Genomic DNA, 26681 nt, shown 5'->3' with positions numbered 1-26681 from the left:
AATTTGGACCAAATCTATTTTCCGCTCTCAGTACAGACATTCAATCTTTAGAATTTCGAGACGGCCTAGGTAAGTAAGTCTACTTGACAAGATCTAGATATGGCTGCACGATAGTAGCAAAAATTTACTGTTGGCTCTAATCACCATCTGCAAAAGTATTTCGAAGTAGCTGCAAGTGCCCCTTGCTGTTTGGCTGCAGATCCACTACAACAGTGTGGGCGGGTCAGCAAACTACTTAGCTCGACTTGTAGAGGAACGTTTTTTATTGACCTAGGCTGTAGCAGTTACAAGCATTGATCCAGGTAGTTTCCGCGGCGCAAGCGGTCGGTAAAATGCTACCCCGAAGCCCCTCTACTCTTCCGTCAATAGCCTAATTCGCTCCGCCAGGACTCCGGTCTGTAACCAAGGCCGTTCAAGCTGCGCGGCAAATTGTCTCGGCGACCTTACTATGTAGGATAGTTATCTCCTAGAATTTGTTAATTACAATACTTCAACTCTTGGAAAAGGGCAATCAAACAGACATTGCAGGTGCAAAGTCGCAACCATGGTTCTGTTACGCATACGCACTAGCCAGTCCTCGCTAGGCGATTAAACCCATACTTACCTGCCTGCATCACAGCTTCACCAGCCTCTCATAAGGAATTATCAGTCTTAGTGAACACAATGTCAACCGTTTACGTGGATCATTGATGTTGCCAACAACAACACTGTGTACGCTGCAGCTACTACGCAAAGTGGCTTCGCCAGCGTGTTGTGCCTTCATCCTTCAAAGATAACGAATAACTTCTATATTTACCTCTTCGTTCGTCGCACGTTCCTTGCCATTGAACTGATCAATTTTTGCGCCCTGAAAAGAGGCTTATCGACCTCAAGTTGGATCTTTCAGCCAATTTTACTGTTAAACGGCTATTGGAAAGCGTTTTTTTTTTGTTACTGTACAGGCATATCTTATCCCTCCAAAACAGTGGCCCACCAAGATTTTGAATCAACCTGGAACTCCCGACCAACTACTGTACTAGGTTCTGCTTGACAATTTCTTGGCTCATGCTTGGTAAGGTTGGCATACCGTTCGCGCACCTTGGAATAACCTTGTTTCTGGTCAAAGTCGAAGAAGTCTCTCGCATGCATCCAACCAATACAATAATCTTTGTCGAGGTATACAACGGGAAACCACCGATCATATGCTAGGCTGCCTCCGTTTTCATAACCAGGTGCCCATCCCACGATCTTCCCGTTGTCAACATCGAAGCAGTCGCTTTTGGGCAGGTCTTTCATGTCAACCCTCGCATCGTCCCAAGAGAGAATGACCACAGGCCAGTAGATTCCAGGCCTCCAGCGACCATGATACAAGCCCCCAGGGAGAAGTTTGGTAGACTGTTTCTTCTTTTTCTGGCGCTTCGCCCCTGAAACATTTTCGCGTTGGGCTGCATATGTCTTTCGACGAGTACGGACCTTACGGTCAACACAGGCGGTCCCGTAGTCTGCGATGGGCCTGCCGCAATATTTCGCTTTTGCTTCCTTAGTCGCAAAATTGGCTGGTGAAGTTGGCGGACGTCTTGCAATGCCGTTCAAGCAGGATGGGTTGGGAAACTTTGATTTTGGCTGTGCCTGGAACGGGATGCGGTTATTGACTAGAGAGTACCAGTTAGCAAGACAATGACACAGGTGCAAAATCGCTCGCATTGTCATAATCTCTTCTGCTTTCGAAATGCCCTGACTTACGATTGCCATTATTATCACCTTTTTCTGCCATTGTATAGCTGCTGATCCACCGGAAGGACGAGTTCGTAGTGAAAATCGTTCATTCGTCTGAAAAGTGTTCCGGGTGCTTTGCATCGCTCAAATCTACGGAAACAAGTCTTTAAATTTCAGGGGCAGGCAGTTTTTTAAATCAAGGCTTCTGCACCGGGCGTTGGGAGGTTAAATGTGACCAACAGTAGGCACAATCACATATATTGTGGGTATGGTGATGTTGGTTGATCCAAACCACAAAGATTGTGTGAACCAGTATTTTGGCGACAATTCGAGCCCCCCTGTATACGGAACCCGAAAACCTGGTTAACAATAATCGTTCTTCTGCCACCCCCATGGGTACATTGTTAGCCGCTTGGTATTGCACCATGCTCGAAAATCCTGCAAACAGTTGGAAGTGGACTAGTTACGAATTTGACCAGAACTAGACCAACACAGAATGGATGTCGGCCAGAAACTTGAAAACAAAAACACAGTTTAGTATAAAGGTTTCGTTTGTCTCATTGTGCTATTCGACTTAAACACCCACTAGGCTGTCACAGGCAAGCGGTACAGGCGATCACGTAACAAACAGGAATGTTGGGTATCTAGTCTTCAGGGTTATAATAGGTAACTACTTGTCAAATTGCAGAATTATCGGACATGTGGCACAGGAGAAGCCTGGCCCTTGCGTTCGTTCATTTACCTAATGCGGGTCCCGAATGAGGACTAAGTGGGGATCCAGTGGTCGCTGCTGCAGGTATGTGACACAGGCCAATGTGACGGGACCTGAGGTTTTCATAAACCTCACTACAAGCTCATCATTCAGATCCAGCCTGCCCGGTGCCAAACATCGGTTGCAAGTTTCTGATCTTATGCACAGCTGATACCTGTCGTCGCGATGGCATTTCAATTTATCTTCAACGGCCTTCCTGGGCTACAGCACTGGTCAGAATATTTCTCAGATGTTACGATTTATTGTAACCCCGAAGAATTCAATTACATGTTGCACAGTTTGGTTTTGATCGCACCCTCTGAGCACTTCGTCAAAACCCTTTCCGGTTAATTTGCTGTATGTCGCATGGTGAGTCCAGCTCGCCAAATATCGAATTGACAGTCGAAACTACCAGGAGTCGAAAACTCGCGAAATCCAGTCGTCAGAAAATTGCAAAGAGATATTTGGGCTTTTGGTGCAGTGCTGCTATTCGGGAACGTACACAGAAAGTCTACCGGGCTTGGAAAATGCAGTATGAAACCAAATGCCCGACTGATTCCCAGTGTTAATACTAGAGGGACGCATGTACACTAAACCATTTCCTACTGAGTTTTATCTCGCGTAGCTGACACGATCCAACCGCAGCATCTCGGATTAATTTGCAGCTGTCTGCTTTGCTATTTTTCAACCCTCTCTAGTTTTCTCCGAGTTTGTGGAGTGCTCACTGTAGGTTGCTGAAAAACAAGTGCTCCAACATTATTCGATTGATAAAATACAAGGAGGCAGAGCAGGGGTGGCTAAGCGCCATGGCTGCTACCAATGTAACGTAGGTTCGAATCCTGCTCCCTCCACCTCCTTCCACTTCATGTGACTAGGATAATCCGGCTAGCTATCGACAACAGCTGCCCGCCCTTTGCCGTCGAGCCCACACTTGTTGGGAACTTCGTCAGAGGGGTAACGACAATCAGGATCGCTGATTTGGTACAGGATGTTCTTCGCGATTAAGTCACGAGCGTGTCACACCTCCGCAGGAATGTAAGTTGCGGGGCCGACGCAGGCATTCTACAGAGGTTTTTCCTTGTCTCAAGGTTCTTTTCTGCAACGATCTGGTGAACTCATGGATAAGGGGAATACGGGTAACATCGGGTCGACGGGACGACTCCTCCTTCAGGAACCACCTGGAGGTACTAAGCGCACAGGACCACGTGGAGGGGATTAAGACCTGGCCGATACCCTGTATGTAACTTACCATAGCTTTACCACGCCGTGATACTCCAGGTGCAGTTGCAGCTTGCTGCCCGGCGTTAATAGACACAACAATAACAAGGAGGCAGAGCAGATGTACCGAAATAATATCCGTTAGAGGAAATGCACTATACCCAAAGAGTCAGCTCATGTTCAACAGCTCGAATCACCCAGCATTGAGTAGGCCATAGCTATCAAGTAAAAAAGCCATAGGAATTTTGTGTAACAGTGTCCCTCAAATCGATTGCTTTGCATCAGAATTATCCGTGTCTTCAGTCGGTGCTTAAATCACGCAATGCTCGATAAAAATTTTCCACGCAAATGACCTCGTTCGGAACGGTATCAATATTAAGAAACCGGGAACCATGCTTCTTCGTCCCTTGAGACGTTGCCTTATTTCTTGCGTGCTGCCACTGTATCGACTCGCTGGAAGTAGCCCCCCAACCTTCCAGAAGCGTTACAGTAGCCCCATTCTTCATGATCCGTGCGATATCTAGCGGTTTTGGGCCTGTTGTACCAATACCAGCCTCAGGATCTGCCCCATGTCTCAAAAGCTGGTCAAGACATTTCAAGTCTCCAGCGAGGGCGGCCAGATGGATTGGGCGGTATCCTTCTTTCGTTTCTATATTGGCATTGGCATTATTAGCCAGGAGCAAATTTATGACGGAAGTTTCGGTCCGGGTACGCTCGCTTGCTGAAGCCCAAATCAAAGGTGTCATTCCCCAACGATCTTGTGCATCGATAGGTGCGCCTTTTTGAACCAGCCCTTCCGCAAGGAGACACTGGCCCCACTGAGCAGCCCAGTGAAGGGCCGTTCGTCCATGATAGTCGGCGGCCTTAACATCAGCTCCATTGTTGACCAGTAGCTCTGCTATTCGAGCGTAGCAACCATAGTGGCATTCCCTGCTAGCGAAAAGAAGCGGGGTCCAACTATGGAGTGGCTTATCAATATTAGCTCCGCTACTGAGCAAAAGTGCTACAATATCCTCGTAACCATCTTTGACTGCAATATGCAAAGCTGTGTTGCCTGTCGCATCTGGCTTGTCCACATCGGCTCCATTTTCTATGAGGATCCTTGTAATATCAAGCCTGTGCAACCAGACTGCGAGTGTCAAAGCAGTTGAGCCCCCGATACTGTCGCAAGCATTGATATCTTCTCCGGCACTTATGAGCGCCAGGACTCTTTCGCTGTAGCCACTATTGACCGCAGTACGTAAACCACTAACTTGGACGCTGCCGTGAGACTTTTCCATGGCAGTTTCTTGTAGCCAGGCCCTGTTTTTTCCGTCTTCCAGTATCTTGGACATATTATCGGCAATACTTTGACAGTTGGTGACTTTGAGCGCAAAGATAGGAAGCAAATGGAAATGTCCTCCTATCAGTGCACTGTGCACGGGTGTCCATTCATCGCGATCCTTGAGAGTGGCGTCAGCACCCTTGTCCAGGAGAATCTTGACCATTGTCTCATTTCCTTTAGCAGCTGCTGCGTGTAATGGAGTGGTACCATGCTCGTCGCAAGCGTTGACAGCGGCCTCAGACTGAATCAATAATTTCAGAGTATCAATTTGGTCCTCCTTGGCACACCATAATAGTGGCGTATGTTTTTGTCGGTTTTGTGAATCAACTATCGCGCCATGCTGTAAGAGCAGGCTTGCAATTTTTGGGTGCGCAATAGCCCAGTGCAAGGCTGTGTGGCAGTAATTGTCTTGCGAGTTGGGATCAGCACCTCGCTCAAGAAGGACACGAACAACCTTCTCTTTGCCCTCCGAAACCGCAAAGTCTAAGGCAGTACTGCCTTCTTCATCGGTTCCATTGATGCATGCTCCCTTGTCGAGCAATATTCCCACCGCTTCATCGTACCCTCCTTCAGCAGCCAGGATCAAAGTCTTGTTCAAGCGAGTGGCCTCGGCAGCTTGGTCGTAATGGGAGAGTAGAGCACCCGCAGTATCGTAATGTTTGCCAATAATTGCCCAATCCAGCGCTGTCCAGCCTTCCGCATCATGTGTCCAAATGTTTCTTAGAGCCAATATAAGTGGTGTGATTGAGGCTTTGTGGCCATTTCTTCCTGCCCAGATCAAAGGCGTATAGCCCTTTTCATCGACCAGTTCAGGACGAGCGCCTTTGGCGAGGAGACTTTTAAGTAATGCCGTATGACCATGCCGGGCAGCTATATGGAGAGCAGTAGTGCCTTGGCTGTCCTGGACATCAATTTTGTCGCCATCTTGACAAAAGACTTCGCAAGCCTCTTTCAAACCCCAATATGCCGTTACATGTATCGGCGTGAAATCTCTGGGAAATCGATTGTGCCAGCCTTCTGTTCGCTTGGAGTTGGTATGTAAGACCTGTATGGATGACGTCACGTTTGTATCACTTCTTAAGAAGTTTAGAACAGACTTCAAGCTTTGCTGGCTCGAGTATCTTGCGTGTGCTCCCCAGTTTTTTGAGGCGTATTCTAGAAAGTGATATTGCTGCATACGTTTGGTCAAGGTGGCATCGTCTGTGCAGGGCCCCTCAGAAAAACATCGGAACGACAAATAGGTTATGCAAACGCTCGCCATCTCCAGATGGGGATCAGCCAGTAGGCCTGAAGTGTGTTCCTGGAGATACTCCTGAAGAGTAGTATGAACAAGGCCAATCGTGCCAGTATTTTCATCAGTACTGACTAACCCAACGCAAACACTGAGAATCGTATGAAGAGGGGGGCAGTTATCTTCGTCGAATGTTGAGTCTCCGATTTCGACTGATAAGGCTGCAATAAGCTCCACGGTGCTCAATGGTCTTCTCGCACAGAAGATGAATGACAAGGTCTTTTTCGCCAGTATCATGTCCTCTTCTCCTTGGCCAAGAATTCTTTCCATGGCCTGTTCATAGAAGGGGACGATGCCCCTCGGAAGGCTATTTAAAGCATTGCGAACTTTCCTAACGGTACTCTGCATACTTATGTGAGCGATCTGAAGGTTGGCGAGTAAAAACCTGTGTAGTCGGGTCAGTAAATTTAACAAATAGGATTAGAGAGTAGTTTTCCTTACATGCCACCAGCTTTGTCTTGGACTGTGTTGATAATTTGACTGCTAAGATCAGGATCTTTTTGAAACAACGATAAAAGTCGGTCGTTATTGAGAACTTTTGTCGTCAGATAGTCTCGAATATCAGTTGTGCTAGCAATGATCTCAATGCTGGGTGTAGCGCCAATATGAGCTCTAAGATCAACGCTTTTTCTAGATGTAAGGAAGAGTCGAAGTGTAGATCTGGAGCCCAAGAGCATTGCAAGGAAGTCCGTCCTTGTTGGTTCGTCACACTCGTCCTAGTGAGAGTTAGCCCAGTGACGTAAATTCCTGGGAGATATTGAGAAATACCAAAGCGTCAGCAAAGACAAAGGCCTTTGTGAAGTGTTTCGAAATATCATGGATGAGCGAAACATAGCTGTCATGGCTCGGATATGATTTCTTTTCAACCCATGCCGTGTAAAATGACTTGGCTTGTGTAGGTAAGGAGGTGCACTGTTGTACTAGCTGGCGAGCGATGCTGGATATCAGTTTGATCGCGGTATAGGGCGTTCTGTAATCACAATATATGTATGCGATTGCGGTCTTGTCAACCTGCGTGGATTCTTCGAGATGACTTATAGTCCTTGCACTATCAAACTGAGGTTAGTTGACAATCACCAATGCTCAAGCAGAAGGTCTGGCTTACGTCATCACTGTTTTCCCGGCACCAGCTATTTAAAACCTTAGTATATGTGGACAAAAGGAATCCTTGGCCGGTGTACATACGGATACCACGACACCACAGTATTGTGTTTTCACCCCCATCCATCCAAAGGCGAAAGTCTGGATGGTCTAGAAACCATTTTCCGGTTTTCCCGTGATGCTTCGCGAGGATGTCTCGTTGTTTTTTAAGGTAGTCAATTGGCGACAGCCAGTCCAGGATTTTGTCACGTTCTTGGGAGATTCTGCGTTCTGGAGGAGTCTTAGAACCAAGAATAGCAAGCAGCACTATGTCAACTCACCAGTAAGTTCGCTCGTTGTTGAGCTCGTAGCAAGCTTGATATCAACAGAATTGGCGAGTAGAAGCTTGCCGATTGTGTCCTGCCCAAGTTTTACCGCCTTATGGAAGTCGTTCGTTGCTTGCTTGAGCGCCTCATCCCGGCCTGAAATAAGCGCTCGCAAAGCTTTTTCTGTATTTGCCGTTAGTGTCTTTTGCCAATAATCATGAGAAAATCCAACCCGCAAGGCTAGTTTTGTGGGAAGCAAAGAAGGTTGTGACGCACTAATGCGCCCTTGCTGGATATATTTGGTGCAGATTCCACACAAAAACAATGCTGATGTGAAAATTCCAACCACTGCTGTCTCAAGCTCAGGCAAATGAGAGAGTTTGTCTTCCACAATTTTTAGGCCCAGCAAATTTATTTGCAAGTCGTCGAAAACGGATTGGAGTGCTTCATAGTCTGCTGAAGTCGCAGTCGCAGACTGGAAAATGTCAAATTGAGGACTTTAGTCGACGGAAGGAAACTCTCACGCTTATTAGATAGCTGATGGCGGCAAAGATAGCCTCACTTGGTGGGTAAATCTGTAGTAAAGTCAGATCGTATTAAGTATGTTTATTTGCAATGCATGGCTCCTACAGATTTGGTTGCTTGAGTGACTAAGTTGCCTAGCTGCTGAAGGGGGCCTAGACATCTCGATACAGATGTCCTTAACTTAGCCAGCTTCGAGCCGTCATGGCGATAGCTTTTAAATCTGTTATTGGCAGACAAGGTTTCCTCGAGCAGCTGGGGTATCGTTTTAATACTGCCAGGACGGGGAAGCTTCGTTTCTGTAAGTCCCTCGTATCGAAGTACAGCATTTGCCCACATTCGTGGGACATCTGCATTTTCTGTGCCCACTAGCGGGCTATCAGAGACATGGGAATCCATGATGGAAAGTCTCGTTTCATACTGAGCAGACTAGAGGCGGCTGCGCGTCCCTAGTCCAGCAACATTTCATGTCTCCTCATCTCGACTCCCGGCGTACGCCGTGGGTCGAGCTCCTCATGTCTCCTCATCTCGACTCCCGGCGTACGCCGTGGGTCGAGCTCCTCATGTCTCCTCATCTCGCCCCACGGCGTATCCTATGTCCGTAACAGTGACTCGAAGACGTTCCATAACACACAGAAGGCAACAACCGACGTGCGTTATGAGGAGTCAGAATGGCTGATATTACCGTCAAGACTTTGTTCAGTGCTAGCATCAGAACCGAATTCCAGCAATACATCGCGGACAATCCCAGCAATCGGCGGGTATCGCAAAACGAGCGTGACCAGTTTTTACAATGGCTTACCGCTGATGTTACGCGACCTTCATCACAAAAGGAATTTAGTCGGCGCAACTACGTTCGAAGATCCTTCATCTGGGATGAGGCCACCGGCGATATTCGCACTACTTCAGGTAGTAACGAGGAAAAGAATCGTGTGCTCATCACAGACGATTCCATTGTGGATGTGGTGGAAATTATTCACACCAATAACCAGCATGGTGGATGGGATGCAACTTGGAACGAGATACGCAAATCATATTACGGCATATTGCGTAACGATGTCATATTTTTACTTCGGAGGTGCTTGGTGTGCGCCAAGGACCCACGGAAACGGCCCAAAGATTCCTCCCGAGCACCCTGCGACGGATCGGCTGACAACGGTGCATCAAATATACTTTCTATTTATGACTTTATAAACGAGTATTCGATTGCAGAAAATGAGAATAAGTAAATAACATGCTAAATCTTGTTTCTGCATTTTTGTGACAAGAAGAGAATTCAAACTTATATGATGTGCTCCAGATGACTGTAATCTAGACCAAAACTTGCTGGTTAGGCTGTAATAAGAATTCCAGCATGTTCAATCAGTTTTCTCCTCATCTTCCCCATTGGCCTGTGACCTCATCAGTATTTCGCCCAACCATTGCGCAAGAGGACAATTTTCCATAATATCTCCATTTAATCCAAGAATTTCCACATGTGGAAATCCCTGCATTGAACACAAGCTCTGGATTCCTTCATTGGTCTTGAACTCATCCGCGCGTATGTTGAGCAGTAGGTCCTCGTCGAAAAGAATTCGAATCTTGCGGAGTCTAGAGCATTGATGGAGCAATCTCATGCATGTTGACACATGTAGACTTGGGAGCTTGAGATGATTATCTTCAGCCCGCGGGAACTTTTCCCACATGCACTGGAGATCTGATCTGCTTGCCCAGGGAAACTGCAGCGACTCAATGTTGGCGCGGCCAATTTGGCCTACGGCAACAAGCAGTTTTGCAAGATCATCCATATCCTCTAAACGAAATGTAGTGTTTCGAAAGGCCAGAGGCAAGGCTTCATGTCGTAATCTTTTGCTCGCCAGTAAGAGAGAGATCTGTTTGCCGAGAGGAAAGTAGTAACCACTGGGATCACCAAGACAACGAGGTAGAACATCATGATCGAAAATCTCTGTGTTGTTGATATCCCAGTGGCCCCGCGGTATAGCAAATCTGTAAATCCTAAGCCGCAGCTCAAGAGGTAACTCAAAAAGCCCGGGAGTTTCGATGTTTGGGATATCAACGGACAACTAGGGGCTGGGTCAGTCTCTCTACCTTGTTGATGCAGGATTGTAACTTACTTCTGAGACCAGCACCGCGCGGGCTGCTTCAACCTCCGTGAAGAGAAGAGGTAATTTCAATCCAAAATCAAAGGTCAAATCGCACGAACACCGATACAGGCCTTCTCGAGAATGCCGATAGATCAAGATGGATTCGCCGGCTCTCTCAATCCTCTATTTGGCGTCAGTGAATGAAAGGGCCAATGAGTGGGGTTCTGACCTTGGTTGTTCCGTGATTTGGAAGCCTGGAAAGCAGTTGCTTTTCATGGAAAACTGACTTGAGCAGCTTGGGATTTGTCAACTTCTGATATTCCCTCTCGAATTTATCGTAATCAGATTTAGGTACGATGTGCAGGTCCGAGTAGAAACGTAGCCCCTCTTCCTGAGAATATGTTGGTATCTTGTAGCCAATCTCAGACTCCATATCCTGTATACTTAAACGTGGTTTTGGTTTCGCCATTTTGTCGGCCCATGAAACGAAATCCCTGACGCTGCAGAAATTGTGGCATTGTTGAGTAGTTTGTTGGTCTCCCGGACGGTCTATCTAGCTACTCAAGTATTGGCATCCGTGCTGGTCGGTAAAACCTTTTCCGACCCCTCCATCTTAGGCTTTATCGCATAATTCGGAGCAAGCCCCGCATTCGCCCGACAGGAATATTACTAGTTCAACTCGAGTGCCCTTAACCGTGCCACTAGCTGGCTCTAATCTGGGAGGACAATTGACCGCAGATCTGTTTCGCAATGCTATCTATTTGTCGCCATCGTTGCTGAAGGATTTCTCTCTGCCCAGCGGTGCCGGAATGCGTTTGCTCAAGCATATGCAGCTTCTTTTGAATGATGCCTTGGAATTCCCTGATCAGTTCACATAATAGCACGTTAACTGAATATTGTGAATTTGAACCGTCATCTCTGCCCTCGACGTATTTTAGCCATTGTTCGTATGAACAACAAAGCAGTCGCAATGCAGCCTGGGCTCTGCTGCATGGCCCTTTCTCCAAATGCAGTCTGTAAGTGCCTAGTAAATCCCTTTGGTGCAACAACTCTTTAGCAGACTCGTCAAGTCGAGGCAAGACGATTTCATCGATGCATATTACATCGCAACGATTGTTTGGCAGCAAGAAGCCATACTCAGTTAGAAGGCAATCGTTCGAGTGGTCCCCGTAGGAAATAAACAACTCCTCACCGGCTTCGTATGCTCGATCAGTGGTTATGACGTAATGTTCGGGCATATAGGATACCCTGCAGCCTTCGTCGGCGTGATTGAACATATCGGCGAGTGGAACCAGGGCCAATCGGTCTTCCCAGCTATAGCATTCGGTTTCGGATACCTCGTACAAGAATGTCCTCGTGTTAACGATGTGCCAGTAGTATTGAAAACGTTCTTCGCTGATAGAAGGTATTGCTTGTGACACTGTATTCCATTCATGCTTGTACTTGGTTTGCTGGTTCTCAAGAAGAATGCGGGCAGAAGTTGGCAGTAAATTTTGCAATTCTTTGCGCCACATGAAAGGTATTGCAGCAGTGATATCGGCCATAGTTGGCAGCGACTTTTGCCATGGTGTTGGAGTGATATCGGTCAGAGCTAGTTCGGTGGCGAGGATGCCGTGGAGCGGCAGACTTGGAGGGAGTTGCTTAAGAATTTCCCGGGAGACTGTCGTGATACTTCGAATGGCTTGAATAGGTACTATTAAGATAGCTTCTTCTGCCTTGTTTCTTCAGTTAGCTTGTAGAGGTTGTTCGACAACAGAGATTCACAAACCTTCAGCTTGCGGCAGGCAACGATGCCTTTACCACAACCGCTTATCCAGGTAGGCTGGATACCATTCAGAACCAATCCTTCGCTGCTTGCCCATTTAAGTAGCTCGCTAAATTCTGTCATGGCTGAATTGGGGACGGCGTGACGATTACAGGTGTAGGAGAATGAAGCAAGACTTCAATTAGAGACCATGGGGTACTAGGGTTCTTCTTAAATTATTATGGACCGCTCCAGAAGCCCCATAACAATTTTACCCCTCTCGCCCCCTCCCCAAAAAGCTGCAAGCGATCTGTGCGTGGAGCTTCAAACATCCTGCGTTCCCTTCAAAATTTGCGTGCGGTATTATACCTGTTTCCGAGTCAGCTTTCAAGGTTAATTCGTTTAACATCATGGAACCTGACCATTCGCCAACCGACAGTGGCTATCTAATTGATAAAGAACAAAGCATACGATACTGGGAAGATGCCAACGCTGATGATGACGGCATGCTCGGCGGAGTTTCCTCAGTGGCCGGATTTTCGAGCACATCAAAAGTCGATATACAAGGTTCACGGGGTTTCTTGGCAAAACTTGGGATCGGTAGGGCAAGCAATAGACGTACCGTTGAATGCGCATTGGAGGGCGGTGCAGGGTGCGTATGCGTCGTAACAACGTGTTTATCCGTTAACTTGGACAACATTACTGACACAGGATTCGGTTGATACAGAATCGGTAGAGTAACGGGCGGACTTCTCAGTACTCTGGCTTCACATATCGACATAATCGAACCTGTAGCCAAATTCAACACCAAATTGCGAGAAAACGCTTGCGTACGACAGATCTTCAACGTCGGCCTAGAGGAATGGTTGCCTGCCGATGGCGTACTATATGATCTGGTCTGGATTCAGTGGTGCGTTGGTTATCTAACAGATGAGCACCTGGTGGGGTTTTTGATGCGATGCCAGCAAGCGTTGAGACCGGAGAACGGCGTCATTGTTATGAAGGAAAACATAAGTACGAGCGACGCCGATTATTTCGACGACACTGACAATAGCTTGACAAGGTCAGTTCTGCTGGTTTTCTTGCGCCCTAACACCGTAGGACCCATACAAGAGCGTTATATGTATGAAAATGCTGACTTGGTACAGGGAAGATAGCAAGTTCCGAAACATATTCTGTCAAGCTGGCTTGCGAATTATAAGAACTGAACTCCAAAGGGGTTTGTCTGCTGGTTCGCCTAGGAAGCTGTTGCCTGTCCGGATGTATGCGCTGAAGCCCCGCTTATGTTAAATGTAATGAATAAATACTTTCTAAGCAAATGCAGGTTCTTGCCTTGATTCAAACATATCATGATCTGAGGAACCGAAAAGAAAATACGGCCAAAGTGGATGCAAGAGCTGAGGATATCCGGAACGTTCCGGAATGTCAAGAATTGAGAAATCGTAGCCAGCTATTTGAGGACACATTTAGGATATGATGTGTGCAGCGTCTCTTGCGGTACCGTTCAGCAAGTGGCGAGCGCGTCCAGGGACCTGCGTCCACTCCTCAAGCTCGGAAGCGACATTACGCGAGGGCATTAACAAGACTACGTGTATGGACTGGGAAAGATTATAGCCTCCAAAAATATTCTTTTCAGGTAGGTTTATGCTAACAACTTAAAATACATGAGCTTCCAAGTAGGTACGAAGCCACAGGTCTGGCGCCTAGACTAGCCACGTTCGATGTTTTTCTTAAAAACGATCTTTATCTTCTTCTGTGAATAATTATATCAGATCAAGTCGCGGTTCCCATTTCGTGAATTAAACTCACCGGAATGCAATCTTTCATGGTGGAGGATGCACATCGTAAACTAGGCAAACTGTTGTTAGCACTTCCCGCCACCGAGTCCTCGGTTTTGTTCTGGAACATTTCGCTGGTATCATTCTTTTCTGAGGCTTCGAAACTGTTCGCATTGCATCCCAGAGTCATCGGCTTTTCATCAATCTAGACTGTTGTTAACAAACATTCACCACAGGAATATTTTTAATCTCACCAAATCAGTGGACGATGGGGGCCCTGCGTGATTCGCCGAGTGATAAACGAAGATGTCATCGCCCTTTTTCATATACGACCAGACGTCGAACCCGTTGCATTCAAGTTGATGCAATTTTTGAACCACAGTTCTCCTTATCTGGGCATCCTTCCGCGATAAGTGTTTTTTTGTAATTGAACGTCGCATTTTAGAGCATGTATGAGGAACCTACCCTCACATGAACCGGAGAATGCAATGTTCTTAATAAATTTTGATCACGATTGCTTTCCGAATTGTTTCGCGTGTCCAGCCTTCCGTATCCAGGAAGTTGAGAGGTTCGGAAAGCCTGGAAGCTGGCATTAAACGGGGCGCAAGCTATTCCTGAATCCAGGTAAGAGTGTGTGGCAGGATTCCGGATTCCGTTAGCGCAGTGGGCTCGGATTTAAGACCTGCCAGAGGTTACGGGCTGTACGAGTAGTGACTAATTATTTGATTCTGCGCGAAATGCCCTGAAGAAATGGCTAGAGCTGCATAATTTGTTAGCAGATGTTAGGCCTACGTTACGAACCGTATGTCCTCCGTTTGGCAGGCTGCGTCTGCCGTGCGGCGCCTCAGTCAGCGCCAGCCACAGATACGCGTCTGATATTCTCCAGCGGTCGCGTATGGTTTGGGTTCGCGTTTACGCGCAAAATCACACAGGCGGGGCTGAGCAATGGAATATGTAGCTGTTAAATGATCGTAAAGTGGCAAGGGCGTGTTTCGATTAATTTTAGAGTATACAAATATTGAAGCGAACTTTATTGATAATAACAGCGGAAAGACTCTGACGCGAGCGACAGTGGAAAAGTTTTTCATAGTTTTTTTTCTCGTTCCTTTCTCAAGATCTCCTTGGCTTAGCTTGGCCTTAGCAGTCTTCTCCAAAATTTGTAGTACGCGCCTAAGCCTATACTATTAAAGCGAAAAATGGCGATTTTCTCCCAGGCTTTCTTCCGGATAACAATTGAAGCTGCCGCTACGGCAATTAGAAAAGAAGTTGCTAGGCTAGTCTGTTGACCAGGTAATGCTACTGCAACGGAAGAATCTAGAGCTGTACAATAAAAGCGCACCAAGCAGGATAGTGCCGACCGCGGCGGTCACGCCCACTGCCAAAGGTGACTGGCAAGCAGTGTTTCTGTCTTGCCCGCTTGCGCCTGTTGAATCCAGGGCCTCGATGAAGGTCATGAAAAGACTTTACGAGACTAGTCAATCAACCAGAATAGAGCCTAGCTGGAGGACGATGTCATAGCGCCACGCGAGGCCAAGCAAGTAGGTTTCTCTCTGCTCACCTTCGCAGCTGGCGGAGACGCGAAGGCCCTTTGTCTTTGCTGCAAAGCTGTTCCACTCTGTCGCAACGGAGATTCGAGTGAGGAGCTCGTCGTATGACATGTACGCAATAGGAACGAGGACTTGAGGTGAGCTTACATGGCCAGGAAACTTTTGTATGTGCCCGCATCAACTCAACGTTTACAGATGTACTGGCCGTCGGCTTCCCGAATCTTAATGCCACAAAGTTTTGAATTCCTCTGGCTTTGGAATAATTTCACTGACACGGAGCCACCATCTCATGGTCATCTTAGTGCCTGGTTTGTGAGGTTACTCCTAGAAATGCCGATGGTTTTTTTTCTTTGGGTACACCTTGCTGTTGACGCTGTCAACAAAGCAAGAGACCACCGCAAGTAGACCACGGCCAACACCATCACCGAGTCGGAGCCGACTCAGACGACCGAAGAGCCCAAGCGGCCCAACGCCAAGAAAAATAACGTCACATGCTTCAACTCGGGGTACCGCAAAGATAATGCGGAGGCAGCCAACAGTGCCAGGCCCTTCTGTAACCTGGTCACCGCTGCCGCTGGCGTGTTGTTGTCGCAAAGCCGCGACCTGCTGCTGCTCGCTGAGCGGGCGACGGTCGAACTTGAGGACGGGTTCCATTTGAAAAAAGACCATGGATTTGCCCGGCGCCAAGCGTATCTGGGTGGTTTGTAGAAAGTGGTTGCAACGTGGACTTTATTGGACACACCCGAACCGTCCGAGCAGGTTGACAACACGGCCGTCCAAATCCTTGACTCTAGAGAAACGGCAATTGCGCCGCGTGCGTGGCGCTACGCGACGTCTACGGGATGGGAAAAATGCACAGTAATCTTCCCATCGAGACGGAAACATATCCAAACTCCCCAGAGCAGACATCTTTAGTGGATGATCGGCCGAGCCTGTTATCCTCACATCCGCCTCTTCCTCCTGTTGTGTTGGCGACGAGCCCATCACTTTTAGGACACTCTGGCTGGAGAGCAGAGTTTATTGCAGCCAACGCTCAACTAGGGCAGAATCAAGACCTATGTCCTATGCGCGGGCACAGCTATCATCACTGCTACGCTGGCAGTTGAACCCCAAGTATATTTGCCAAAGCTCCTTCCAACAATTGTGCTGATCGTTGTGTTCCCAGTTCCTGCCACATTTGGGCTAATGCCTTGCAACCGGTTACGCAGTCGACCGGGCCACCCTCAAGCAGCCATGCGCACATTCTCCCAGAATTTAGGAGTCAAAAGTATCATAGCAAACTCACCAGGCGACGATTGACAGTCACCGCTCTTCTTCGGATCATTTGCTCCGTCAGCTTTAACATAACGTTAACAAAAGGAGGTAGACAGGCTGTTCCTTGGTGCCCAGAAGCAATAATGAGCCAGTCACCCTCCCAAATCCGCCCCCTGACCAGCACCCCTTGTATTCTTGGGAGAGCGGCAAATTACATGTTTGTGATGTGACAACAATCTCTTTTGCTGCAGCAAACTCACACGCATTGTAAGCATTTGGACGAATAGCAAATCGACAAGGAATCGACGCATAGTACGAACCCGCGATGCATGCAGTGGCTTGCACAATGTCCGGTTTACTTTGGATCAATGGACTGTACACGTTGCACCACTTGCTCTTCCCAGTCTTTTATTCGCAGAGGATTTGCTGTATATTAAATCGATGACGAGATTGTACAACCATGCTTGCATGCTGCAAGTTGTAACTTTCATAATTTACAAACCTATATCACTTACAAATACATGTTAACCAATTCGCTGCGAACCAAATTAGCTGAAAATCACAACATTTAGGGTCTAATACAAATGGAAATGCATCCCTCCAAACTCAATTTGATATTTGCATTTCTTTCCCAAAACTCCAAGCCGTTCCACCGCTTCCTTGACTACAAAGACGGTTATCTGGAGATATTGCTGCCTGCGGGTATCTCCGCTTTCATCTTGATCAGATCGCTTAATATCAATCTTTTGCTCAGGTATCAATTGCCTCAGTACCCGTCAGTTATTTACCAAAAATGAAGAAAAGAACCGGTCGCCGACAACAGAAAAGAGTCACAACGTCACTGATGTTTCCGTTGCTTCATCCTCAAATCGTCGATGCAGTCGGCAAGGACATATGTCCAGCTTGGGAAAACAACGCACAGCAGGACGGACCATGTACCAATGATTACGACACAAATGTATCTGGCGAGTTCAGATGTTCCAATCGGGCATGCTCCAAAGTCTGGGGTAGTGGCCTAGTGGCGATTCGAATAATGGCATTTGATGATAATCGGTACAATGCCATCGTCTACAACCAGCATTGCAAAAAATGCAACAGCCTCGGGATCATGAAGCTCGACGAAGCCCGCTATGTCGAGAGAGTATCTTATCGACTCAAAAAATGGGCAGGTGTTCGGCAGGAAACACCACTCTATCAAGCCAAAAGTAGTCCCCCACATATGGACAAACTTTGCGAAGGATGTATTCAAGGCCATTGTCGGCAGGGAAAACGCGATGATCTCATCTCTGGATTCCAAAATTTGGCCTTCAGCTGATTTGGAAGGGAAGTCCGACACGCCATCTCCCATTATGCTGCGCTGGATCGAAGTAGCGATCCGGGCCTTGTGCCTCTTCAGGAGCCTGGTCTCGAGTTTGGTGTCTGCGATGGTGGGACATCGTGTTCTCCATATCTAGAATTATGATAGTAGTTTCAAGCACATTACAGCACAGAATTCATCATGTGCAACTTTGATACAGCTCTTTCTATTGAACGGACAATACCTTTATAGCTTGATAAAAGTTAAAAGTACGAATATTTATAGGTTTACGTTCTCGAGTCAACCATTGTTCAATGCTCAGCACCCAATTTCAACCCATCTAGTGCCAATATCTCAAATCTACGTATTGCGACATTTTTTTGGTTCATATTCCGAATAAGTAACCCGAGTCCCCGAACGCTAACACCAAACCCTAGAATTTACGGTCAAACGAAGCCGTGCAGCCGCGAAGTCCGGTCTAACCACCTAACAGCCGTGCCTTAACCCCTAACACGTGGACACTGACTGCTAATGCCTGAATAACTAAAGCCGAGGCAGAACGCGTCGCTCAGCAACCCGCCGAACTGATACCAAATCCAAGAAAGGTTGAAAACCATCAAGTGTAAATCCAAGCTATTTCTGACCCTCCAAAGGCTGCTTCGCCACCCTTGCTATTTCCAATCGCAAATGCTGAGTGGCGAGGTGACGTTTGTGGGCGACATCTCGAAGCGAACGCAAGCTATATATAAGGCAGGTGATGCTTCGTCAACACTGTAATAATATTGAGGAATGGGGGTAACTAACTGGTCCTCGCTTAAGCCTGGGATGGGAAATTGCGGTTTGTGGGCGTCGACCGGGGCAGACTGTGCTTTCGTTAGTAGACATGAATAGGAGGGATCAAAGTGCATTGGAACGACGAGAACAGGCAAACCAACGATAAACTGGCCTCGCGGCTTCTTTTTCCCGAAACACGCCAAAAAGAGTCCGCACATATGCATTGCTCTGAAAGATCGCGAGGAAAACGAATTTGGAGGATGCGATGACAGGAGTCAATCTACCAGGCTACATGGAATGGAAATCGGGTTACATATACACATATTCAAACTCGCAGACGTATGGACGAAGGGCTTGCTCGATGGTCGAGCGAAGGCATCATCCCCAAGGACTGTTTCAGACATGTGAGGGAGGATGTAAATATTGAACGCCATGATCTCCAAAGGGATCAAAGTGGTGTGGAAAAATGATAGGTATACAACTAGGTCGAATAGGGATTTTAAGTAGTGGAAAAGGGATGGCGAAAAGAAGAAATCAAAACGAGAACAAGATAAGCACGTAAAACTTTGACAACCGAAAGGGACTTATGAAGTGATCCAGCTAGATGGGCCAAAGCAATGATGGCAGATGGAATTTCCCATAGATGTTTGCGATTATGTTTGTCGCCCTCGACAGGTATCTTGAAATGCCTCACTACACCTGGGCTTGGCTGCCACAACTTGGTATTGGCTAGTGCCGCAATTTGGACAGTGACACAGGGATGAGGTCACTCAGTTTACCAAACCAACACTGGTGTCACCCACCGCCTTGACCGGGTTAAGAGAAGATGGCTTTTCTGGCCCTGACTTTAACGGACAGGTCCCAACAAGGCTCTAGTAACGTGGATTGAGAAATTTCCAATGCGTTCAAAATTAAAAGATGTTAGGGAGGTTGTCAACCCTAGGAAGACTGGCAAGGTCGATGAGGTTGCAGGACGACATGGGTTAGATCCGCGGATCTGCAGGATTTGGGCAATGCTCCGACCTGGGAGTATTCATTTGGGGAAGCCTTTCGGGCTCTTTTTCTTCAAACCGTGTTTTAGTGCTGGTCAGTTGTAACACTAGCTCGTGGAATATTTTTTCGACCGGAAAGCCCAGTGGAATGCAGCCATTTTTTGCGCCAACGCTATATCTGAGCACTATTGGGAATTTCTTGAGGCCTCTGAAGTTAGACATGCAGAGGGATAGGAATCTGCAATGCCTTTTTTGTCTCCAATCAAGGTTGTATACGGGAGGCCTCCCGCAGTGCAGCCACCGCTAATGTGAGGTGATAGTGACGTGATTGCTCCTGAACTGCGTATACGGTCACAGCCAGAAAAATAAAGAAGACATCCAGGATGCGCGTGGCTCCCTTGGTAACCAGTAGAAAAGCTTATTGTACAGGGTACATCAATAACATTCCAGCCAGGAAATTTAACAAGCGGTGCATATGGGAAAATAAATATATGTCCTCCGTTAAACAAATACTTACGTTGTCCACTACCAAGCATTTGTCACTCCTTCGTCTTGTTTATTATCCTGGCCGACTACATAAGCACAATTGCGGGATTAAGATAAGTAGATATGGTTACAATTGGTGATGAGATGTACGACGTGACGGACTGCACTTAAAGGCTGGGGCTCGCATGGTAAGCGGCCAGGTTTGCATAGGAGTTACACGAGCTGATTGTGAACATTCAGCCACTGTTTTACTATTGCCGGCTTGGAAAAGATCAGCATTAATAATCTTAAGTAACTGATACACGAAGTTTGCCTCCTCTTGTGCAGGATTCTCATATAGGCTACCTGGCAGCACGATATTGCATAATTCCGGACTACAGAACATGCCTTTGTCCGCGCTTCGTAGTTACAACTATTGAGAAATTTAGCAAAGTAGTTTGACAACCCCTTGATGAAGATATTGGCCTTGGACGGGTACACAGACGACCTTGCATATCGATAGTCAGCTAACAAAGCTATTTGGGAACAATGAATCCACAAGAAATTGACAGTTGCTGTGGTTGACTGTTGACTCCGGGAAATGCCATGGGATGATGCCAGAGTCATAGATCTTATTAAAACACGAAATCGTCCTTTTGCGCTGGGACCGGTACCCGCCAACGAAGAGCCTTGATAACACTGAATATTACCAAAAGGGCATAGATACACGGATCGATGACTCACCATGTTGTAGCTGAACGCGAGGATTGGTTGCTGTCTGCGTGATTGAGATAAGCAGCTGCGTGGCCCATCTGCATTGGCCTTCAGAGTAAATCATCCAACAAATCAGCTTTGATATCTGGAAAGTTACCCGAGAAGAAGAAATGGATTCCGTGGGATGATTTTGCTGGAAAGCTTACAGGAATTCGGCGCATGCGGACACCTCTTAGACACTTTCTGATTAGATTGCCTTCACTATAGAGCAGCAAGGCACTGTTTCAGCAGGGCCTATCGACATGGTCTTTACTGAGATCAGCTTCCGCTAAACTTGTAAATCTGGGCAATTTTCTCTCATTTTCTTTTGTCATATTACTTTCAGCTTTTTGTCTCAGCCCATTATCTCGAGCCCTATCCCTTCAAAGCCTGGAAGACCATAGCTTTTCCAATATCCAGCCTGAGCAGCTATATTTTACTCCTTTGCGCGATATGAATTCTGGCTTTTTCAATGGCGTTAATGGCGGATTCGGCGAGCGTGGGAATTCGGCCACATTGGACAAAGTCGATAAACTGCGCGAACTCATCGGCAGCCGGATTTCCCTTCCACAGGTATAACTCCTATTCCGCCTAATTGTACCATACACATTCGCTGCTGTTTTCATGATTTCTGACGATAGTCTTGGCTCGTACATAGCTTGTCGTCGTCGGTGACCAAAGCTCCGGCAAAAGCTCTGTCCTTGAGGGCATCACTGGCTTCGCATTCCCACGGGATGCAGAGTTGTGCACTCGCTACGCAACTCAAATTACCTGCCGCCGTGAAGATTTTGAATCCGTCACTGTGACCATCGTCCCCCACGAGGATGCAAACCAGGATGAGGTTGCCAGGCTTAAGCGCTTTTCTCGCACTTGGAACACATCGGTGGAGATGGATAACGTTAAGCTCGGCGAAGTTTTCAGAGACGTCAATCAAGAGCTTGGTATTAGCTCAGGTCGGCGTGGTCCGGGCGAGCTCGATCCTGGGAATGCTTTCAGCCAACATCTGCTGAAGGTCGAAATCTCCAGTCCCAAAGTAAGTTTTCCATCACTGTTGCGCAACTGTTATGCAGGTACCACATGCTAATGGGGCATAGCAAGAGCACTTTACCGTAATCGACGTGCCTGGCATATTCCGCACAGAAACGCTTGGTGGGTCTACCCGTCGTAGTCATCCGTCCCAAAAACCTAAGCCCGAGCGAGATTATTCTGACTACCCAGCATTCGGGCCAGGCCTAACTACTGAAAGCGACATTGTCCTGGTTAGAAACATGGTAATGACCTATATGAAAGATTTTAGAACCATGTATGTCACCAGCCACATGTCTTCTTGCAATCCAGTCATGCGCTCGCTAATACAGACTGAAACGACGTGACATGCCAGTATCCTCGCCATAGTTCCAGCCAACATCGACCCAGCAACCCAGGAGATCTTGAGGCTAGCCAAGAAGTTCGACCCTAACATGAAGGGGACCATGGCCGTCTTGACCAAGCCAGACCTTGCGATCGAAACTACCATAAAGCAGATTGCAATTGACCACGTTAAAGGTAAAAGAGGTGAATTGACATTGGGCTACTACATCGTCAAAAACCGTGGTCCAGACGACGCTGGCATGACATTGGAGGAAGGCCAAAGAAAAGAAACAGCTTTCTTCTCTGCGGAGCCATGGTCGGACTTGAAGCGGACCGGCAAGACGGGAACCGAAGCGCTCAAAGCCCAAGTTCGCGCCCTTCTGGCCGATCTGGTCAAAAGCGAATTTAAAAAGCTTAGGTCCGAAGTCGAAGAAGAGCTGCGGACGCTGTCAGATAAGGAGCGTGCCATGGGGCCCCCGAGATCTGACTCCAAATCACAGCGAGCCTATCTAGGTAGCTTGTGCGACCAATTTCAGTCCATCACTCGTGACGCACTGAATGGCAACTACACACAGCATGTCGAATTTTTTAGCAAGGAGTCTCACAGGCTCATCACTCGCATTGTGGAGCTCGACGAGCAGTTTTCAGCTGGGATATGTGCATACGGCCACACTCGAGCATTCACCAATAGGAAGAATTCTGGGCCGATTGTATTGCCAAAGAAAAAGGGGAAGAAAGTCTTGGTCGATGAGCCTGGGCGTCTCACGTCTGAAAGCAACAATCCAATTAATCCTTCTATCGAATTATCAAAGGTGTTTCCGATCGTCAATGAACTCTCTGCATCAAACGACTGCAATCCTCTAAATAGCGCCTTCGGTGCAGTGGAAAACTCGTTCGAGAGTGACGAAAGCATCATGGAGTATATCCGCAAAGTTTACACCAACAGCCGGAGTTCTGAACTAGGCACGGCAAGCCAACACCTACCTGTTGCTATCCTACAAATAGTCGGCACTAAGCTAACACTGCTCACCTGGCCAGTTCAACGGATCGCTACTTGCAACTGTATTCATGGAGCAGTCCAAAAATTGGCAAGCACTCACGAAAATGTATATTTGGATTGCCAGCCGTCTGGTTGAAAGCTTTCTCAAAGATGCTATCAAGGCAATCTGCCCGGACTCCCAAGTCGAAGAAGAGCTGTGTGAAATCTTCATTCGTGATCACGTTGGTATTTCCTTTGCTAGTGCTGAAGAGCACGCAAAGCTCCTGCTGAAAATGGAGCGTGGGTGCCCCCCCATGGACGTTGAACGATTACTTCAACGACAACCTATCAAAGAACCAAGGAAGCCGACTTGTTTCCAATATCAGAAAAGTCGCCGGCGTGGCATCCGAAAGTTTGGGAGAATGGCATTCGGAAAAGATCACCCACACGCTTACCGAGGACCAACTCCAAAGCATAGCAACTTACAATCAGAGCAATGCCGAAAATATGCAGGAATATATTCACGACGTCCTCGAAAGCTACTACAAGGTTTCCATGAAGCGCTTTATTGACAACATACCCTTACACGTCGTACACCACGATTTGCTTTACGCTGAAAGCGGTCCGTTGAACGTTTTCAACTCCAAGTTCGTGCATGGTCTAGGAGAGGCTCAATTGGAGCAGATCGCTGGTGAAAGTAGCCTTGTGAGGATAGAGAGGGAGAGGCTCGCACAGGACATCGCGAGCTTCAGGGCCGCATTTGATGTGCTCAAAGGCACATCCGTTAAAGGCAGTTAATCGGTTGCGGACATTCACTCTGTTGGATTGGCTAGTGTCAGCTTTTTTGATACATCACTCTAGTCGATCGTTATGTTTGGTACTTTTCGCACGAAGAAAGCACGCCAGACCACGGCAAGACATCCTGTGATAGTTTCAATTCTTATAGTTTCGCCTGCTGATTTTACAAATCGATCAACTACTTTCACTTGCTCCAACTTCGGACGTCGAAAGTGTGTTAAATATCAATCTGGAGTAGGAAGAGGATCATTACAAAGAACGAAATACAATTCAGTTTTGCCGCTATTGACCGACCCCCATCAACCTTGTCCTGTCTCTGGCCAACTGCGAAGCCTATACGATTTTTGGCAAATCGGAAGGTCCATGGGAAACAAAAACAGCTGAATCTCGTCGCCTTCTCTCTCCTCCGGGGTCGCCGTCGCGTTTTGCTTTCCGCATGGCCCTTTTCGGCATGTCCTCATTCGCGGCCCTCTGGACGTCGTCACGTGATATCACATACCCGAAAGAGATTAGTTCCGATGTGCCTTCTTCGTCGGTAGCAAGGAAAGCTGGCCACACAACCCTGGCTATATCGTCCGTTGAAATGGTCGACAGATTTGGGTCCTGTTGTCCTGACTGACCATCCTTATCCTCTCTGGATCGCCGTGGGGCACTATTCGGTATTGGAGCTGAATCTGACCAAACCGGTAATATCTTCCAATCATCTTCCGATAAGGCAAAGGAAGGCCGAATTCTTTCGTGAACCCTTTGTACAGCCTCCCAATTGCCGCACAGCGTGATTGTAAGTTGCTCAAGGCGCCCTCTGAACTTCTTTTGGAGGTCGCCCGACATCAAGCCAGTCACAACCTCGCACACTTCATCGACGACAATTTTGGCAAAAGTACCTTGACGCTTCTTTTGCATACCGGGCAACACTTGAAGTAGCACAGCCCGAACAAGCGTGCCTTGGAGGGTGTCTTTCGCATGCAAAGCTTCTAATACTTCCTCAGCATCAGGGAAGAGGTAGTTTGACCGAAAGACATGTTTAGCCAGTGCCCTGGAATAGATGGACAAGCCCATATTGACCCTCATTTTCTTTGCAGGGGCCGAATTTGAGGCCGGGAGTGGGAACGAATGTTGTGTGGCTGCATGATCCCTAACGCGTTCCCAGGATCTCAACTCCTGTAGGCAGTCTATGTCAAAGTCAATGCCCAGAAACTCCTCGAACAGTGTCGATGCATCTTTAAACAGAGAGGCAAGCATCTCAGGGCTGGTTCAAAAGCGTTAGAATTCGGTCATTTAATATTTAACAGATTCTGAACAAAACCTACATATAACCTCGTTCACGTTCAAGTGGCGTTAGTTTCACCGTGTAGGATTGAAACAACTCTAGTTTTCTTTTCGTTTCTTTCAGGGCGTCGGACTTTACGACCAGTTGGTCGCTAGCCATCTTCAACTTGTTCGTTGCTGTAGCGACTTCTTTTTTTGCGGCTGCTATCTGCTCCTTTTGCTTCTCAAGGATGGTCTTGTGTTTGTCAACGGATTCTTCATGCTTCTTGCTGTGTGCAACCACTCGGCTTAGCTCCTGCTCGAGTGATTTAATCGTTGATTCCAAGTCCGCGTTTATGGTTTTCTGTGCCTCAAATTTTCTATGGACTGTCATTTTGTCCTCCAAGGCCTTGTTGGTCTCCGCGTTCTGCTCCAAAATCTTCTTCGTCAATCGTTCCTTTTCGGCTTTTTGTTCCGCAGTCAGTTTAGCCAGCTCCTCCAAATTTTTTCTATACGCAGTGTCTGTGGCGCGGAGCTTCTCTTGAACAATCCCATGGTCTTTGAGGATGATCTGTAGCTGCTGAAAGCTCTCATCCTGGGAAATTTTGTTAATAGAGGAAATAAGCTGCTGTAGAAGAGTTTCGGGCTGATGATAATGAGTGAGATTTGCCGGGACAGCTGGTGAACTCATGACGACGGCAAGTGAACTAATATCTTCGACAATAATACAGTAATATATGTACCGGAGTAAACTGAGTGTATTCTCAAATTTGAGGTTTATATGCCCGCAGAATTTTGTCCCTTAAAAGCTGCGCCTTAGTGTATGACAGGTCAGTCCCTTATATAGGAAACCTTGCTGCTCTTCGACACTTGGCTTCGAAAAAAACGAAGATAGAGAATCAACATCTACGACCGGGGCTAAAGCAGTCCATTGGTCATTCAAGTTGGACACGCCAGCCCCAAAGATGCATGTTGGCGATGAGGCAAGCACGCCAGCATTTAGATAAGATGGAGTTGGCTTGCTAAATCAAGCGAGATCGACGCTGAATGGGGCTATAAGATAGAACGATTGGGTAGTTTCTGTTGCAACTTCATGATGCCAACACAGTTCCTGTAATCTGCCTATTTAGGCGGGATGCGGCCATCCGGATATGTGTTGTGTGTGCAACAGCAGTCAAGGCTATTGGCGGCAATGAATGGAGAAAGATTATGCTCCCCACTATCTGTGTCTCCAATCAAGATTCCCCACGAGTTTCAACAAATAAAAAAACTAATATCATTCCACAGCGCCGTGGAGAGGTTAAAAATTAATTGCTCGTGTTTTGCTGCATCCATGCGGGAGTGTGGTGTTGGCATAAGAGTCTGTCAGGCGCATTTGGAGGGTGGTAGTCTAGAATTCCAGTCCAATGGC

At 47.3% G+C, this 26681-nt stretch overlaps 9 protein-coding genes across 9 annotated transcripts; 4 read left to right on the top strand and 5 right to left on the bottom strand.

Moving 5' to 3' along the window:
* Positions 1 to 1007: 1007 nt before the first annotated feature.
* PgNI_09062 (uncharacterized protein) lies at positions 1008 to 1872 on the bottom strand (the record flags this gene model as incomplete). The annotated part of the gene is given in 3 exon segments (XM_031129052.1): positions 1008 to 1047; positions 1067 to 1631; positions 1723 to 1872. 3 exon segments carry the CDS (start codon positions 1751 to 1753, stop codon positions 1008 to 1010), a joined length of 636 nt encoding a protein of 211 aa, XP_030979036.1. The 5' UTR covers positions 1754 to 1872.
* Positions 1873 to 3338: 1466 nt separating this feature from the next.
* PgNI_09061 (uncharacterized protein) lies at positions 3339 to 8413 on the bottom strand (the record flags this gene model as incomplete). The annotated part of the gene is given in 5 exon segments (XM_031129051.1): positions 3339 to 6664; positions 6721 to 6995; positions 7385 to 7686; positions 7701 to 7868; positions 8392 to 8413. The coding sequence occupies 5 exon segments, from the start codon at positions 8411 to 8413 to the stop codon at positions 3964 to 3966; spliced, it is 3468 nt and encodes a 1155-aa protein (XP_030979038.1). The 3' UTR covers positions 3339 to 3963.
* Positions 8414 to 8656: 243 nt separating this feature from the next.
* Positions 8657 to 8782, bottom strand: PgNI_09060 (uncharacterized protein; the record flags this gene model as incomplete). Its single annotated transcript, XM_031129050.1, has 1 exon — positions 8657 to 8782. The coding sequence occupies one exon, from the start codon at positions 8780 to 8782 to the stop codon at positions 8657 to 8659; it is 126 nt and encodes a 41-aa protein (XP_030979037.1).
* A 24-nt stretch (positions 8783 to 8806) lies between these two features.
* On the bottom strand, positions 8807 to 12242 carry PgNI_09058 (uncharacterized protein). The gene is made up of 4 exons (XM_031129048.1): positions 12060 to 12242; positions 10521 to 12006; positions 10322 to 10474; positions 8807 to 10270 (listed from the first exon to the last, which is right to left on the bottom strand). The coding sequence occupies exons 1-2, from the start codon at positions 12177 to 12179 to the stop codon at positions 10993 to 10995; spliced, it is 1134 nt and encodes a 377-aa protein (XP_030978565.1). The 5' UTR covers positions 12180 to 12242; the 3' UTR covers positions 8807 to 10270; positions 10322 to 10474; positions 10521 to 10992.
* PgNI_09059 (uncharacterized protein) lies at positions 8879 to 9436 on the top strand (the record flags this gene model as incomplete). The annotated part of the gene is made up of 1 exon (XM_031129049.1): positions 8879 to 9436. One exon carries the CDS (start codon positions 8879 to 8881, stop codon positions 9434 to 9436), a length of 558 nt encoding a protein of 185 aa, XP_030978564.1.
* Positions 12243 to 12248: 6 nt separating the features above from the next.
* PgNI_09057 (uncharacterized protein) lies at positions 12249 to 13354 on the top strand. The gene is made up of 3 exons (XM_031129047.1): positions 12249 to 12687; positions 12763 to 13098; positions 13184 to 13354. Exons 1-3 carry the CDS (start codon positions 12446 to 12448, stop codon positions 13323 to 13325), a joined length of 720 nt encoding a protein of 239 aa, XP_030978560.1. The 5' UTR covers positions 12249 to 12445; the 3' UTR covers positions 13326 to 13354.
* Positions 13355 to 13653: 299 nt separating this feature from the next.
* Positions 13654 to 14237, bottom strand: PgNI_09056 (uncharacterized protein). The gene is made up of 2 exons (XM_031129046.1): positions 14068 to 14237; positions 13654 to 14018 (listed from the first exon to the last, which is right to left on the bottom strand). Exons 1-2 carry the CDS (start codon positions 14137 to 14139, stop codon positions 13809 to 13811), a joined length of 282 nt encoding a protein of 93 aa, XP_030978561.1. The 5' UTR covers positions 14140 to 14237; the 3' UTR covers positions 13654 to 13808.
* Positions 14238 to 14859: 622 nt separating this feature from the next.
* On the top strand, positions 14860 to 16068 carry PgNI_09055 (uncharacterized protein; the record flags this gene model as incomplete). The annotated part of the gene is made up of 3 exons (XM_031129045.1): positions 14860 to 15524; positions 15663 to 15672; positions 15766 to 16068. Exons 1-3 carry the CDS (start codon positions 15508 to 15510, stop codon positions 16066 to 16068), a joined length of 330 nt encoding a protein of 109 aa, XP_030978562.1. The 5' UTR covers positions 14860 to 15507.
* A 1390-nt stretch (positions 16069 to 17458) lies between these two features.
* PgNI_09054 (uncharacterized protein) lies at positions 17459 to 17929 on the top strand (the record flags this gene model as incomplete). The annotated part of the gene is made up of 1 exon (XM_031129044.1): positions 17459 to 17929. The coding sequence occupies one exon, from the start codon at positions 17459 to 17461 to the stop codon at positions 17927 to 17929; it is 471 nt and encodes a 156-aa protein (XP_030978563.1).
* Between the last annotated feature and the right edge of the window lie 8752 nt (positions 17930 to 26681).

Source organism: Pyricularia grisea (assembly GCF_004355905.1).
Source record: "Pyricularia grisea strain NI907 chromosome V map unlocalized Pyricularia_grisea_NI907_Scaffold_6, whole genome shotgun sequence".
Taxonomy (NCBI): domain Eukaryota; kingdom Fungi; phylum Ascomycota; class Sordariomycetes; order Magnaporthales; family Pyriculariaceae; genus Pyricularia; species Pyricularia grisea.
This window is presented reverse-complemented; position numbering and strand designations above follow the sequence as displayed.

Excerpts from the sequence above, each read along its gene's own strand:
- PgNI_09058 (XM_031129048.1), bottom strand. The coding sequence starts at position 12,179 with ATGACAGAATTTAGCGAGCTACTTAAATGGGCAAGCAGCGAAGGATTG. Across the intron at positions 12,007-12,059 it reads TTGCCTGCCGCAAGCTGAAG|GCAGAAGAAGCTATCTTAAT; the intron begins GTTTGTGAATCT and ends TGAAGAAACAAG.
- PgNI_09057 (XM_031129047.1), top strand. The coding sequence starts at position 12,446 with ATGGAACCTGACCATTCGCCAACCGACAGTGGCTATCTAATTGATAAA. Across the intron at positions 12,688-12,762 it reads GCATTGGAGGGCGGTGCAGG|AATCGGTAGAGTAACGGGCG; the intron begins GTGCGTATGCGT and ends CGGTTGATACAG. Across the intron at positions 13,099-13,183 it reads ACTGACAATAGCTTGACAAG|GGAAGATAGCAAGTTCCGAA; the intron begins GTCAGTTCTGCT and ends GACTTGGTACAG.
- PgNI_09056 (XM_031129046.1), bottom strand. The coding sequence starts at position 14,139 with ATGAAAAAGGGCGATGACATCTTCGTTTATCACTCGGCGAATCACGCA. Across the intron at positions 14,019-14,067 it reads CCCCATCGTCCACTGATTTG|ATTGATGAAAAGCCGATGAC; the intron begins GTGAGATTAAAA and ends ACAACAGTCTAG.